Here is a 14,826-nt window from a genome sequence, read left to right on the forward strand (position 1 = left end):
GTGGGGAAGCCGCTCTGTCCTGTCCCTGCCAAATACCCACTGGGGACCTGTGTCCTCCCCTCCTGGCAGCCCCAGGCTGATTCCTGTGTGAAATACAGCTTTTGGTCAGATGCAAACTCTGGGTGTGGGAAGGGATGTCTCACACTTGGTCTCAGCATCATTAATGTGAGATGGTCATTAATGTGAGACAGTCACTCTACCTGCTGAGGAAAGATAACAAGAAAGATGTGTTTGTCTTCCAGATGCCTCTCAGACAGTTTTCTCCAATGTGCCACATTAAATAGTCCCAAACCAAGAAGACAAACTCACCCTGGCTGCTGTGATAAGCACAAAGAATGATAAAACCCTGTAATTAAAGTCTGCTGCTATAGTAATGTGGCAGCTGGGGTCTAGCCCTGAGTACGGGTCTGCATCGGGTTTTTACTTGTTTTCATTGCAAACTCATTTCGGAGTGGGTCAGCCCGGGTACTGCCAGGTGCTCTGCGTGCCAGGAGGGAGGGGAGGTGTCTGGGCATGGTGGGGGAGCAAGGGCTGTTGTTCCTTTCCTGACTTTGTAATGCAGACCACATCCTTAGCAAAAGCAAATACCTTCAAAACCACATTTGAAGAAGAGCTGACCTTATAGAAAAAGCACTGACCTGTGAGGAGGCATTTCCCCTCAAGGGATTCCACCACTGCCCCTGGGAACTTGTGCTCATATTTCACTGGTCCTAAATATATAAAAGCCAGATAAGTTAGGTTTTCCCAGCCTGAGCATCCCAGCCTTCCTCTTCATGCTGGAATTTGTTCCACCCCAATGAGGACCGGAGAGGTGGTGCCCCCTCATCCTCCACATCCCACACAGGGGACCAGGGCAGATCCCTGGGATGTGTGCGCTGAGGACCTGAAACACAGCTTGTGTGGGCTGTGGGGAAGCCCTTTGCAGACTGTTGTCCTCCAGCTCAGTCTCCAAGTCCTGCACTGGCTCTCCCCAAGCCCTGGGGACCTGCTCAGGGTCAGTGGGGGGGCCTTGGGCTGCCTGATACCCCCATCCCCAACCAGTTGTTAGCAATCCCTCCTTGCCCCAGAGGTCTGCCATCCAGCCAGCTTTAATCCACTTACTGCCACGCTAATTACGCATCACTTTCATTTCTTAACCGAAGTGTCCCCATGAGCCAGTTTAAGCATCACACAGGCTCTGCTGACAACAATTCTGTCATCTTTAGCAACAACACATCGTGATGGGAGAAGGTGGGAGACAGACTGTCTCTTCTAACCTGTTGCGGTGTGGTTTGGATCCTGCCCCAGGTGAAGCTTGTGAAGGTGTCCAGTGGCTTCAACAGGCCGCTTTGCCCCTGAAAATGTCCCTGCACATTGCTGCTAGGCTGTGGGCAAGGGCACTGTGTGTTGCACCTCTGTCCTTCCCATCACCCTGCTGCAAGGACATGAGGACGGTGGTATTTCAGGCAGGGAGGTCCTTAGATAACACACAGACCTTCACTTCTTGGAGATGCCCTTTGCCCTTCTAGCCCCAGTGTGTCCAGTCCCTGCATGCCCTAAGGCAGGCAGAGGTGGGATGCGGGGAGCCCATCCCTTCCCTGCATCTGGCCCAGCCCCTCCAGGGCTGTTGGGCTGCTGTGACATCGAGAAGAAGGTCCCCAGTGCAGGTGACAGTCACATTGCACCTTGGCTGAGTCAGCCTGAGCATCCAGAGCCGTGGCTACGCTCCTCCACCCAGGCCCTTGCGGTGGGCTCTGCTCCCCCCCGCCACCTCTTCCCAGCCTCCCTGCAATGCGCAGCTCCTGGGAAGCTGGTTCCTGGGTGGGTCCTGGCTCTTTGGGAAGCCACCAAGGAGCTGGGGAGGAAGGTGGGCTGCCTTCGGTGTGGGGCTAATAGCTGTGCCTACAGGTGTCCCCAAGGAGCAGAATCAAATCCTACATATATTTCTCTCACCCTATTTGTCCTCCCGCCTACCTCTATGCTGCCCATCACCAGCCTGTAGACACTAGGTGTTAGCTTTCCACTGCCACCACTGGCCTGGAGTAAGAGGGATAATTGAAATATTGTTCAATAAAAATATTTTTTTTTAACACCTAAATCTGTACCACGCTCAAACCCAGCACATACAGTGGTTTCCTGACATTTACGTTTTTCTGCTTTCCCGCTCTCTTTACAAAGTCTGGATTCTTGGTGGGAAAGGCTGCCGTGCCACATCCATGGCCAGGCAGCCTGAATCTGCCCCACCGCCTGACCCCAGCCAGGGACTGCTCGCCCCCAGGCACGCAATGGCTTTGCCAAATTCATGCTGTATGAGTTTTCCCCATACCACTGCTGTGCAAAGGAAGAAAAACCCAACTCTTCCCTTGGCTTACTGAAGAGGGGCGGCAAGAAATCCACTGGTGCTCTCCAGAGCCATCCATCAGGGCTCCAAATATATGAGGCAATTGCTGTAAAACTTGAATTTGGCTCTGTAAAACAAAACAAAAAAAAACCAACAAAAACCCAACCAAACCAAAACACCCCATGCCTGCTGCAAACAACCACAGTACAAAAAAAAAAGCCTTACAAGGCTGGGGCAGCCTCATAGATAGATTGCTTTTTAATCCTCAAAGCTACGGTGATAAATCTTTTTATTGGAAGCTCCGGAGATACTGTGTCACTCAGGGCATGCAGCAGTGCGGGGGAGGGGGAAAGAGCTCCACAAGCTGCTGGGAGAGAGGGAGTCTCTTGGGAGCAGGGCCAGACGTGATGGAGGGATGGGTGCTTGCTGTAGGGGTGCTGAGTGGGCACGGGTTGGGGAGGACAGGAGGGTTCCCTCGGGGCTGGGAGTGGGTGGTTAAGCAGGAACCGGCTGTTGGACAGACATGCTGTAAATCTGGGAGGACAGATGGACAACTTTTGGGGAACAGCCCAAACAACAAAGGAAACAAAGTGTCTGGAGAGGAGATGGTGGCATGGAGCCCGACCTGGCCACGTGCTCCGTGTTGCAGGGACAGAGTTGCTTCCCCCAGCTCTGAGAGATGACCCGGAGCAACAGCTTCCACACGCTCCCCCCAGCTCCCGGCCCCCCAACACCACTCTGCTCCGTGCCCTCTGGGCTCCCTTGGGTTCTGGAAGGATCATTTAGCTGCTGAGAACTCCCGGGCAGCGTTTTGGGACCCCCCTTCCCCTACACCCATCCTGTGGCGGTTGATCCCCCCCGGCCACTTACACATGTATGAGGAGTGGGAGCAATTCGCCCCATCCCTGGCTTCTGCTGCCCCTCAACCCCCCCCCCCCCCCCCCCCCCCGGGAAGGCTCTGGCTTCTGTACCACCTCCCCAGCAGAAATAATCCCTCCAATTTATACCGGGAAGGTGGCAGGGAACCAGGCTGACCCCAAGGGCGCAGGTGAGCAGGGAGCATCCTCCTTGGAGCAAACAGGCACCGTAATTCCCTTCCTGGGGGCTGCAACAAGGCCAAGCCAGGCAGGAGCCAGCAGCCGCTGCCCTCCTGCTGATGGAGATGTGTAAAACCCTCCCTGTGAAACCACTCTCAGAGACGCGTTCCTTTTCTATTAGGTTTCAGGCCCTGACTGCAGCTTTTACTAAAATTAATTATGGGATTAAAGGACTAGCCTGGGAGCCTTCAGTTGCAACATCTCTCATGAGCCCAGCTGGCACACGGTACCTGGGGACTTGGGGTTTTCTCCACACGCTGTCACAAAACCGTGGTCAGGGGAGCAAAGTTTGCCCATGCATCTCCACCCAGGAGGTGCCACCAGCCACACTGCAGCTGCAGCTTTGGCAAGCCTTTGGGATGCTTTCCAGGGCGATCCCTGGCCGAGCTGGGGGGGTCAGGGGGCAGGCAGTGGGGCAGCCCGCAGCATGGCCACCTGACACACCAGGGCCTCAGCAGCACATTCCCCTCCTGCATCTCAGAGAGGGGAATTTGGAGTAGCCAAGGGGGACAGGCAGTCCCAGATGAGGAGACAGCAGGGCAGCTGGGGACACAAGGCTGGATGAAGGCAAAGCCAGTGCCTCACCTTTCTGGCTGCTCTGAACTCCACTCCAGCTGTGCTGAGTCCCAGGACACCCCCAAAAAACCCCGGGGGGAGACACACTGTCCTCTGGCACTGACCAAGCAGCTTGAGCTGCAGTGGCCACAGCCGTATCCTTGAGCTGCCTGGTTGCTCACAAGCACGGGGATGCGCCCTCCCAGCTCACAGCAGAGGGACCCTGAATCTCCACACGGGCAGCTGTTGCTGCATGATTAAACGCTGTTGACCACCCACTGAAAAGCCATTCCCTGGAGATCTGTGGCTGGGTGAAGTGACATGGGGCAATAACTGCCATCAAGGAGACAACAGTCATGTCCACCTGCACAGCAGTTACGAGGGGCCCTGCATGACTACCAGGGTGCTGTCCCCTGCCAGGACCATCAGTGATGAGAGCCGGAAAGGGAAGGAAATAGATGGATCTTGATGCTCTTGGCCATGCTGACATCATCTGGAGAGAGGCTGTGAGCAGCCAGCAGGACCCTGAAGCTCAAAGTTACCACAGCCCCATGCCCACCCTCACCCCGCAGCACACAGCAGGACCCCACAAACACTTTGCCCATGGCAGATCCTGCTGTGGGTATGGGGAGCTGGCCCCACTGCCCCTGAACCAGAGACCAGGTCAATGGGGGCAGGAGGGAGTTTGCAAGCCCCAAATCCCACCCATTCTTTGTTACTGGCCTGGCTGTGGCTCCATATGATGTGCTTAGGAGGGGCTGGAAGGAGAGCAGCAGCTGCCAGCACTCTGTCTGGAGCTCAATCCTCTGGTATTTGCGCTCAGGTCCCCAGGTGAGCCCCACAGGTACATCCATGCTGCCCAGAGGCACAGCCATGGGATGCCAAGCCAGGGGAGCAACCAGGGCTGGGGAAGATGTGTAAGCCAAGAGCTCAAGCTGCTTGGCCAGCCCCTCAGGTGGCATTCTGGACCCTCAATATTTCATCCTGTGGGAAGACCTGGCATACACCAGGAAGTCAGCAGCATTGATCACAGACAGTAAATCGATGGGTCCTTCCAGCCCGTGGGAGCGTGACCAGCCAGCCCGCATCCCGTGGCATTTTCATGACATTTTGCGAGCTGCATGTCTGGGGACAAATTGATCGCCACCGCTCTGGAGGCAGCTTCCCCTCTGCAATGGCCCCAACCTCAGCTCAACCCGAGCATCCCTGACACCAAGAAGGGTGCTGCTCATGCCTTCCCTGCCATGCTGTTCCCTGAGCCTGGCCAGGCCCACAGGCAGCAGAGCTCACAGGCAGAGCTGGTGGGACACCCCTGGTGCCCATCACCCTGGCACATGGCCTGCCTGTCACTGCCCAGGAGGATGGCCCAGGTTCAGTCCTGTGCTGGGAGCAGAGCTGGGTCCAGGGGGATGCAACCAGGGCACAAAGCAGGTCAACGGCATTTTTAATTCTCAATGAGGATTAGCCCATGCAGGGCGGGGAGGGAGGGCTCCACACACTCCCCAGGGTTGCAGGGGCCCATGGTGAGCTGAGGAAGAGGAGGGTGGCACCCACCAGATGTGAGTCAGAGAGGGGAGAGCAGGGCATATTCATGGGGTACATGGACAGGTACAGCGCTGTGCCTTGGTGCTGCAGGCAGCCTGGGACTCCCATTGTCCCATATTTTCCCCCACAGACTCCAGCTCTTGAGGGAGCAGCTGTACTTCTTCCCTTGCCCTCATGGGCTCGGGATGCAGGGCAGGCGGAAGGCTGGGAGCAGAGAGCCACACCAGCACCCTGCAGCCAGACACTGGCTGGCACCACTGAAGAGATGTGCAAGAAAATAAGGGGCACGTCGATGCCAGAGGGCCCTGGGGAGGTCTCCAGAGATAAGGCACCCACAAACTTTTTCATCCAGGGCACAACAGCATCGCCACTGCCACCATGTCCCTGGAGCAGCACTGTCAAAAGAACCAGTCTTTGCATCCCAGTGGGATGGCACAGAGAGGCAGGGATGCCTCCATCTCTCCTGCCCCGATCCCCACCATGGGATGGGTGCCATAGTCAGGGGGATGCTGGTGGTGGGGAAAGCTGACCCCAGTCCCCCTGTGTCCTCCCACTCTTCAGCAGAGGGATGTTGCATGGGTGGTGGCCTGGCCACCCTCCACCTCCTCGAGCTCGAACTCGTCAGCATCAGAGAGGGGCAGCCCGTTGGTGCCGGGCATGGGCTCGCACTCAGTGCTGCGGGTGGTGGTGCGGGTGACACTGGGTGAGTATTTCCGTGACCGCAGTGGACCGTGGCCAACATGGCACATCACCTCCTTGAACATCTCCCGGAAGCGGGTGGACATCAGGTTGTAGAGGATGGGGTTGGCGGCTGAGCTCAGGTAGAAGAAGACGCCCGAGATGATGTGGACATACTGGAACATGTGGAGCATGTGGCTGGTCCAGGTGGAGACGAAGCTCCAGACAAGGCGGTCTGTGTGGAAGGGGGCCCAGCAGATCCCGAACACCACCACCAGCACAACTGTGGGAGCCGAGGAGCTGCTGTTACTGAGGGGATGGGACTCACCCCCCCAAGGGTCCTCCAGTCCCTGGCCAAGCGCTGCCCAGTTTTGGCTTTGGCCATAGCAAAGAACACCCAAAAAAGCACGGGAGAGGGAAAGGATGAGGGGAAGGGGGAGAGGGGAAGGACCCCCCCAGTGCCTTTTTGACTTGCTGTGGAGAGGCTGGAGGTCTGGACAGGATCTCCTCCCTCCAACTCCTGCCAGGCTGCTCCAGGCACTGCTGCACCATGTGTCTCTGCTCCCCATCAGCAGGCAGCTGGCCCTGCCACAGCCCCAGGGCCATGCAGCATGGCTGGGGGATGCCCCTGTGGGCATCCAGCCTCCGGGAACCCTGCCACCCTCACCAGCAAAGTCCAAGGAGCAAGAGCTATTTGTGCCCTTTCCTTCTGCTCTGGTTTTGGAGGGTTTTTTATAACCCCGCTCTGCTGATGGAAAGGAAAGGGGGTGATGTATAGGTGGTCCTGGGGTCCCCTGCCCTGCCCATGCCACGCTGCATCTGCATTGCACGCAAGGGACAGGTCCCCCTTTGTCCCCGTCCCAGCCCTGGTGCTGGGGGAAGCGGGGTTACCACTTGTCTGGGACATGGCGGAGAAGCAGCCCTGGCCCTGCGGATGGACTGTGCTGGGCAACCTGCCATCACTGTACCATCACGGGGCTGGGAGCACGCGGAGGTCAGCGTGCCGGGGAGAGAAAGCTAGCCAAGGGCAGCCGGCTGCCACTGCCAAGAAGGGGGCCAGGGGCTGCAGGGACAGAACTGGGGAGGGAAGCAGGAACACAGAGCGGTGGGATGGAGGGATGCTCCAGTCCAGCCTTGGGTCAGTGCATCATTGCCCCAGGACAGTTGCAGAGGCTGTGGGACTGGGTAGGAATGATCCCCCTCTGGGAAATACCACCACCACCACCACCAGACCAGCATGCAAGGTCTGGCTGGGGGACAGGGAGCAGGTTCCCCCATCCCAACCCACCTCCTTTCCCTTTCTCACCCAGCACTTTCATTGAGGAGGAGAGGTCTCATGGCTAGGAAGGAGCTGGCATAAGCAACCCTCGCTGGTGGACTGGAGCCACCAGATCTGTCTTTGCCCTGATATCCCACAAGCAAGCCCCGCAGCCTTCCTCTGGGACAGCCCTGCTTCAGTGCTCTGGACCACCTGTGCCTCAGTTTCCCCCACAGCACCCTTCCAACAGAGCCTTGGGAGATACTCCCTGGCTCTGCCCATCCCCAGCATCACACTCCCCAGCATCAGACTCACACAGCATCTTTGTGACCTGCCTCCTCTTGACTTTCTTCTGCCCCCGGGTGTTGTGGCACTTGCCGCTGCCGCTGGACTTCGCTCCCAAGGTCTCCAACATCTTTTCCTTCTTGAGCTGCAGGCCAATGAGCAGGTAGAGGACACTGATGGTTCCCATGGGCAGGAAGAAGAAGACGATGGTGGTAATCTGGATGATGAGGTTGTAGGTCAAGCGTGGCTTCACCAGGGTGCAGATCTCCGAATCAGGCACCCGCCCCCGGCCAGGCACGTAGAGAGGCTGCAGCCCATGGAGGCTGGTGTTGGGGATGGAGCAGATGACCGACAAGACCCAAATAGTGATGATGACCCTCTTGGCGTGGTTCCTGGTCACCACATACTTGGCCTTGAGTGGGTGCACCACAGCGATGTAACGCTCCACGCTCAGGGCTGTGACATTGAGGATGGAAGCGAAGCAGACGGCCTCGAAGAGCAACGTCTTGAAATAGCAGCCGCTGGCGCCCAGCAGGAAGGGGTAGTTGCTCCACATGTCATACAGCTCCAGCGGCATCCCCAGCAGCAGCACCAGCAGGTCGGACACGGCCAGGCTGAACAGGTAGTAGTTGGTGGGGGTCCTCATGAACCGGTGCCGGAGGATGACAATGCAGGTGAGTGTGTTGCCCACAGCCCCCACCACAAAGATCATCAGGTAGATGACACAGACTGGGACAAAGAAGCTAGACCGTCGGGGTCCCAGGTACTTATCCCGCAGCTGTTCCTCTGTCAGGTTGGCATCCTTGGGGTCGAACAAGGTCGCTCGGTGAGTCCTGTTGCAGAGATCAGGGCTGATGGGCTCCACAGGAAAGTCTTGCTGAGGCAGGGGGAACTCAGGGCTGGAGCAGCTGACGTACGGATTCATGGCTGCGGAGAGACGGGGAGGTTTGTGGCATGCTTTCCCAACCCCTCTGCTGCCCCTGCTCCCTCTGCCCCTCTCCCCACTGGTGTTAGGTTCCCAGTATGACGCTGATCGCCACAGCTCTGCACCCTTGCAGCCATCCTACCCCAGCCACAGCCTTTCTTGGGAAACCATCCAAAATCTACCCCCCACCCTCCCTCCAGGGTTCCCAAGCACTCCTTGTCCTATTTCCCACTCACAAACAACTCCTCAGCCCTTTGCCCCCTTGACGGGGGATGTTAGCAAAGCTCTCCCTTTTCCCTGCTCCCCAAAGCAGAGCAGGGTACAGCCCCAAAGCCAACCCCAAAAATCGATCCCAGCTCCAACTCTACCGGCTGTGCAGAGGAGCTGACAGGGTGACCGTAAAACAGCCAGAAGGAAAATTGATTTTCCAGCCCAAGAAGGACGTATGGCTTGCTGAGAAGCTCCAGATGAAGGCTGAGGTCCCACCACTCCTGCGCCACACAGGGTCGGGCTGGGGAGGGAGCATGGGAGGGGATGGATACTCACTGCCTTAAGAGGCAGGCTAATGAAATCCTGCCGCCGCTCTCTCCCCCGAGCTCAGCTCCGAGAAGCTGCCTGTCCTTACCCACCTTCTCCCTCTCGTCCTCCATCAGAGAGAGGCTGGCGAGTGAGCCGGGGGCTTCCTCTCCCACTGCTGGGGCAGCAAAACCCGGCACCGAGACCCTACCCCTGCTGGGGGCTGGCTCCTGGTTCGCAAAGCAGCGCTGCTGAAAAGATGCTCTTCAGAGAGAGGAAATAACGTTAAAGTAATAAACTCCACTGACTCTAAGACAGTCCCGGGGGAGGGAGGTGCAGCCGCCTCCAGCCCCACCAGCAGCCTTCGCAACGCAGGGATTTGCCATTTGCGTGGCCTGCGTGGTGCGGCATCCATCAGCCCCGCTGCCATCCTGACACTGCCAGGCATGGGGGCCTGCACAGCACCCACCGCTCGTCCGGGCTCGTCTGGGGAGATGCAGAGGGCCCCAGCCGCTTCCTGGGGTCTCCCCGCTTCCAGATGTCCAACCCCTGGGTTACCCGAGTCACTCCCCCTTGGACCAGCTGGCTCCAGCTGGCTCCCCTCACGCTTCAGAGGGAGGAAGTTGCTGCACTCGCAGTGTCACCCCTTGCTCCTCACCGGGGTCTGCTCCCTCCCTGTACCCAGTGTCTGTCTGTCTGTGCTCCCACCTGCCCTCTGTGCTGGCACCCAGTCCTGGGGACACCCCCAGCCGCAGGGCAGCGTTCCTGCTCGGCAGCTGTGTAGCTGCATGCAGACCCATTGCACACACACACTTGTACATAAACGTGTGCAGACATGCAAACAAATACATACATACACACACAAACATGCCTACACACACGTATACATGCACACACATACATGCCTACACACATACATGCCCATGCACGTGTGTGCACACATACATGTGTGCATACATACATGCCTGCACACACAGATGCATGCACACACCCAGATGCATGCACACACATACATGCCTACACACACACTACACACGTTTGCACACACATACATGCCTGCACACACACTACACACATAAATGCTTGCACACACACATGCACACACAGTACACACGTATGTTTGCGCACACATACATGCCTGCACACACACTACACACATAAATGCTTGCACACACGCATGCACACACAGTACACATGTATGTTTGCGCACACATACATGCCTGCACACACACTACACACATAAATGCTTGCACACACACATGCACACACGTATGTTTGCGCACACATACATGCCTGCACACACACTACACACATAAATGCTTGCACACACACATGCACACACAGTACACACGTATGTTTGCGCACACATACATGCCTGCACACACACTACACACATAAATGCTTGCACACACGCATGCACACACAGTACACATGTATGTTTGCGCACACATACATGCCTGCACACACACTACACACATAAATGCTTGCACACACACATGCACACACGTATGTTTGCACACACATACATGCCTGCACACACACTACACACATAAATGCTTGCACACACACATGCACACACAGTACACACGTATGTTTGCACACATACATGCCCACACACACAAGCATGCAGACGCGCACACCCCGACACTGACTCACGCGTTCCCGTGCCCCCGGCCGTGCGGCAGGGCTGCGGGTCCCCACTCCTCTCTTCTCCCACCACGTCCCTCCCCGGGCGGCAGCCCACCGGAGCCCCCCGCCCCTCCTCACCGCCCCGGCCCCGCTCCGCCCGCGGAGAAGCGCTGACGGCTGCGGAGCGGGGCGGGGGCTTTCCAGCCCGCCCCGGCCCCCCGGAGGTGGGGAAGGGGCGGTGGATGGGAGGTCGGGGCAAGGGGGTGACACCGGGGAGGCTGTGCCTGGTGGGGAAGGGGTCCGAGCGAGGGGGGAAGCTGCTGCGCATCGCTCCGCCGCCCCGTGCGACGGCAGAGGGCACTGCCAGCCCGCGGGACGGGCGGGCACCCTGGGCACAGGTGCGCGCACCGGTCCCTGCGGCCCCTCCGAGGGTGGCAGAGCCCAGGGGGACCCGGCCCCCCGACCCCGGGATGACACCTTGAAGGGCTCGGGCACCCCGGGGACCCTCCTCCATCCAGCCCGTCCCAGCGCCATCTGTGCGCGGAGTGCCTGGCTGAGCGGGCAGGATGGAGCTGGAAGAGGCTTTGGCAGGGCTGGATTCGAGCAGGCAGGACGGGGATCTTGGAGAAGGAGCTGGGAGAGACCTGCCGGGAGAGACCTGCCGCCTCCTCCCCAGCTCCCACCCGAGCTGAGCCCCAGCACAGCTCGCTGTGCCACTGAGCCCCGTGCCTGCTGCCAGGATCCAGCAGCCTCCAGCATCGGGACAGTGCTCCTGGAGTCCTGCACCCCCAAAATCACCCTCCTGATGCCAGAGCACACAGCAGCAGCACCGCTCACCCCCTTCCCTCCCATGGCCCAAGGGGAAACTGAGGCACCAAGCTCCCACTGGTGCCCTTCTTCCCAGGAGGCTCGGTGCCCACAGGAGTGCTCCAGCTTGCTGCTGTTGCACAGGGAAGCAAATAGAGCCTGGGTGCAACCAGAGATGGTTGGCAGGACACGACTGGGCACAAATGTCCCCAGGGCCACCAGGCACAGCCTGGCACTGGAGCAGAGCACTCGGCACCACCCCTGCTCAGGAGCCACCCACATGGACCACACACCTTGGCACACTACTCCAGAGCACCCTGGGGGTACAGGGTGCCAGCTGAGGGGGGGGACACAGCACCCCATTTCCCTGCTGGCTGGTGAAATAAAGCCAAAGGAGAGCAGCAGAGTGCAGCACCCAGGGGGAAGGATGTGGCAGGTGGGGACAGTGTGCTTGGACCAACCCAAGGGAGTGATGTACACGGTGGGAACTGATCCCACAAAACCCTGGAGACATTTTTCCTCCCAGTTTTAATAAGGCACAAAGATCCTTGAGAAAGCCTTGAGAGTGCCCAGCCCGGCCTCTGCCCAGGCTGGCAGCAGAGGGAAAATCAGCCTATCACCTCCCTGTCCTGCAGGCCACTGTGCTGGTGTGAGTGATCTCTGCCAGCTCTGTCCCCAAAAAGTGATAATAATGGGCAGGAGGAACGCCACAGGGGTCCAAGGCTACCCTGAGACATGACTTTCCTCGGGAAATCATCTCACAGCAGAGGAGAGGAACTACTGAAGCCAAAGGGCTGGAGGGTAAAGGAGCGTAAACAAGACATTACGCAAGGGAAGATCGCAACAAGCTGGAAATAGCGCCTGGAACTAGGAGGGAGAAGAGGTGCTGCCCCTCTATGGGAGAGATTAAGGCAACGAAACCTTGTCCCCTCTGGGCTTGGAAACACACTAAAACACTGGGGTTTATGGCACAGTGCTGGTGACAGCAGGAACAGGACTCAGGAACAGCAGCTGGGCGATGCTGGCAGGGGTTCAGCAGGGCTGGCTACGCAGATGCCAGGGTGGGCGACAATGTTAGGGAGCTGGCACGCTGCAGACCACAGCCCCTGGGTGGCAGAGCCAGAAACAGTAGCTGATGGGCACAGATTTCTCTCCCTGCCTCCAGACTATGCACAGGCTGCCTTTTTCCCTGGGGGATGTCCAAGGCAGGGGACGGATCCATGCTGGTGCTGAGGCAGGTTGTGCTGTACCACTGAGGCACCAGAAACCTAGGCAAAAGCCCACTTGAGGGAATGCATCAGGGAACGAAGCATTGCTGAAAATCTATCTCATTTTCCATCCTTTCTCTCTCCCTTCCATCCTCATCTGCCTCCCCCTGTTTCCTGGCCACCCTGCTGAGCACGCACACAGGCGGCCGGCTCCCAGCACAATCCCAGCTGCTCCCTGGGCTCTGTGCACTGTGGCACAGCCATCTCTCCCATCCCTGGGGCAAAGGCTCCTCCCTGCATGCAGCCATGATGTCTCCCACCGCTGTCCTGTTCATCACCCCTGCCCAGCCCCCTGAGCTCTGCACCTGTGTCCTTGTCCCTGCAGGGACTCCCACAGCTCATCTGTCCTCCACCCCTATGGGGATGAGGGGATGTCTGCTGGGACTGGGGGGCTCAGAGGTTGCTTGGGTTGGAGCAAAGCAATGGAGATGCTGCTGAGCTCTTACCAAACTTCAGCATCTGTTTCTCTGCAGTCTTCATTCCTAGCTGAAGGCAATGGGCACATGGTAAGGATGGTTTGGATGGTTTGCAACAAGCAAGGACCAGACAGAGCTTAGTTCACTCAGAGCTGAACCATGGGTCCATCTGTCCCCCTCTAAGTTGCCAGATCCTGGCTTCCAGGTAGCAACAGACCTCCCTGTCCTACTCACTTATGGTCCAGCTCTCCTAGACCTGGCTTTGCTGGGACACCAGAACCACTGTACTGAGGATCCTTCTTCCTCTGCCTCCGCTTTTCCGCCACCATTCATATCAGCCTGCTGGAGCTTTCCCCATAACTGGGGCCTCAACAGCTGCTCCCACCCTACCTGCTGTTTTATCTCTTTGAGAAGAGTTGGTAGCTCTCTGGGACTGCACATCACTTCTTCCCCTTGGCATCTGTTTCTTGCTACCCCTCCCCACCAAGTCAAGCCTGACAGTACTTCAGTGATCCTTTCTGTTTTTCGATTTTCTGATAAACCAAATAACCAGGAGGTGGTAACCCCTCTTCCATCAGTGCGCCCCTGCTGCTTAAAAGAGGGTGACCTGTACATGGGAGCATGGCCCTTAAGCCTATTCCCCTTATCACGTATTTTATAGTAACCCTGCCCAGGGAGGCAGCAGTGGGCATAGCCAGAAGCACATCAAACCCACTCCTTGCCATGATTTGTTGGCCACAGTCCAGCCATCTCTGTGGCCAGAGCATCTCTGAGCTGGACTGGAAATTTCAGCAGCAAGTAAGCAAGCTAGGAGCACCCACAAGGCTCCCTACATAACCCCAGCTCAAAGGATCTCTCCAGTCTTCCTCCCCTCAGCCTTTCTCCCGCTCCGTGCATGCACCCATCCCTCCCAGCAAGCCAGCCAGTACGGAGGCTGTCCCTCCACATGTGGGTTAAGGCTGGCACACGGAGGTTGAGCAAGGCCAGCTCTGCAGCATTGCCAGGAGAATTAAGAGGCCAAAAGAGAAGACAAACAGCAGCTTTGAAGCCTGAAAGCTGCAGCCCTAATAACCAACTGCATCCACTCCTGGCAATCGCAGGGCAGGCCAGCACAGCCTTTTACAGAGCTGTTTTTGCTCTGTCCCCCCATTTCTTCCCATTTTGCAGTTTTAATTAATAGCCTCTGGTCCTGAGCATAAAAACCCACCCCGGCACAGAGTGACACTGCATCTGAGGGGAACTGGGGCACATACAGTCACTTGTCCCCTCCCTGTGCCACCACCCTGCAGCAGGCAAGAGCCTTCGGGGTGCATCCCTCGCTGCCACTGAAGCAAGTGGATAAGCAGCCCCTTCACAGGTTATTGCTGCAGCAAACCTTCCCAGGTAGAGATGGACAGAACAGGGTTGTGAAGCTTTAGGGACAAGAATAAACCCTCTTCCCTTGGAAAACAAACAAATCTCTTCGCCACAAGGATGTAAGAGGGTCTTGTCTCCCTGCTAGGAGCTGCCTTCTACCCCTCTTTGGTC

The 14,826-nt window shown here is 57.7% G+C and overlaps 1 protein-coding gene across 2 annotated transcripts; it reads right to left on the bottom strand.

Moving 5' to 3' along the window:
* Positions 1-5,399: 5,399 nt before the first annotated feature.
* On the bottom strand, positions 5,400-9,595 carry NMUR1 (neuromedin U receptor 1). 2 transcript variants are annotated; one of them, XM_005438446.3, is made up of 3 exons: positions 9,293-9,595; positions 7,769-8,665; positions 5,400-6,478 (listed from the first exon to the last, which is right to left on the bottom strand). In XM_005438446.3, the coding sequence occupies exons 2-3, from the start codon at positions 8,661-8,663 to the stop codon at positions 6,075-6,077; spliced, it is 1,299 nt and encodes a 432-aa protein (XP_005438503.1). In that variant the 5' UTR covers positions 8,664-8,665; positions 9,293-9,595; the 3' UTR covers positions 5,400-6,074. The 2 variants fall into 2 exon arrangements, with proteins under 2 accessions (XP_005438503.1, XP_055579684.1); XM_055723709.1 differs by lacking the exon at positions 9,293-9,595 and adding an exon at positions 9,032-9,143.
* Between the last annotated feature and the right edge of the window lie 5,231 nt (positions 9,596-14,826).

This window comes from Falco cherrug, chromosome 11 (genome assembly GCF_023634085.1).
Source record: "Falco cherrug isolate bFalChe1 chromosome 11, bFalChe1.pri, whole genome shotgun sequence".
Classification (NCBI taxonomy): Eukaryota; Metazoa; Chordata; class Aves; order Falconiformes; family Falconidae; genus Falco; species Falco cherrug.

What these genes read in the sequence shown, in the direction of transcription:
- NMUR1 (XM_005438446.3), bottom strand. Translation starts at nt 8,663, where the DNA reads ATGAATCCGTACGTCAGCTGCTCCAGCCCTGAGTTCCCCCTGCCTCAG. An exon ending in GCAGGTCACAAAGATGCTGT is followed by an intron (nt 6,479 to 7,768) that starts GTGAGTCTGATG and finishes CGGCTCCCACAG; the next exon opens with TTGTGCTGGTGGTGGTGTTC.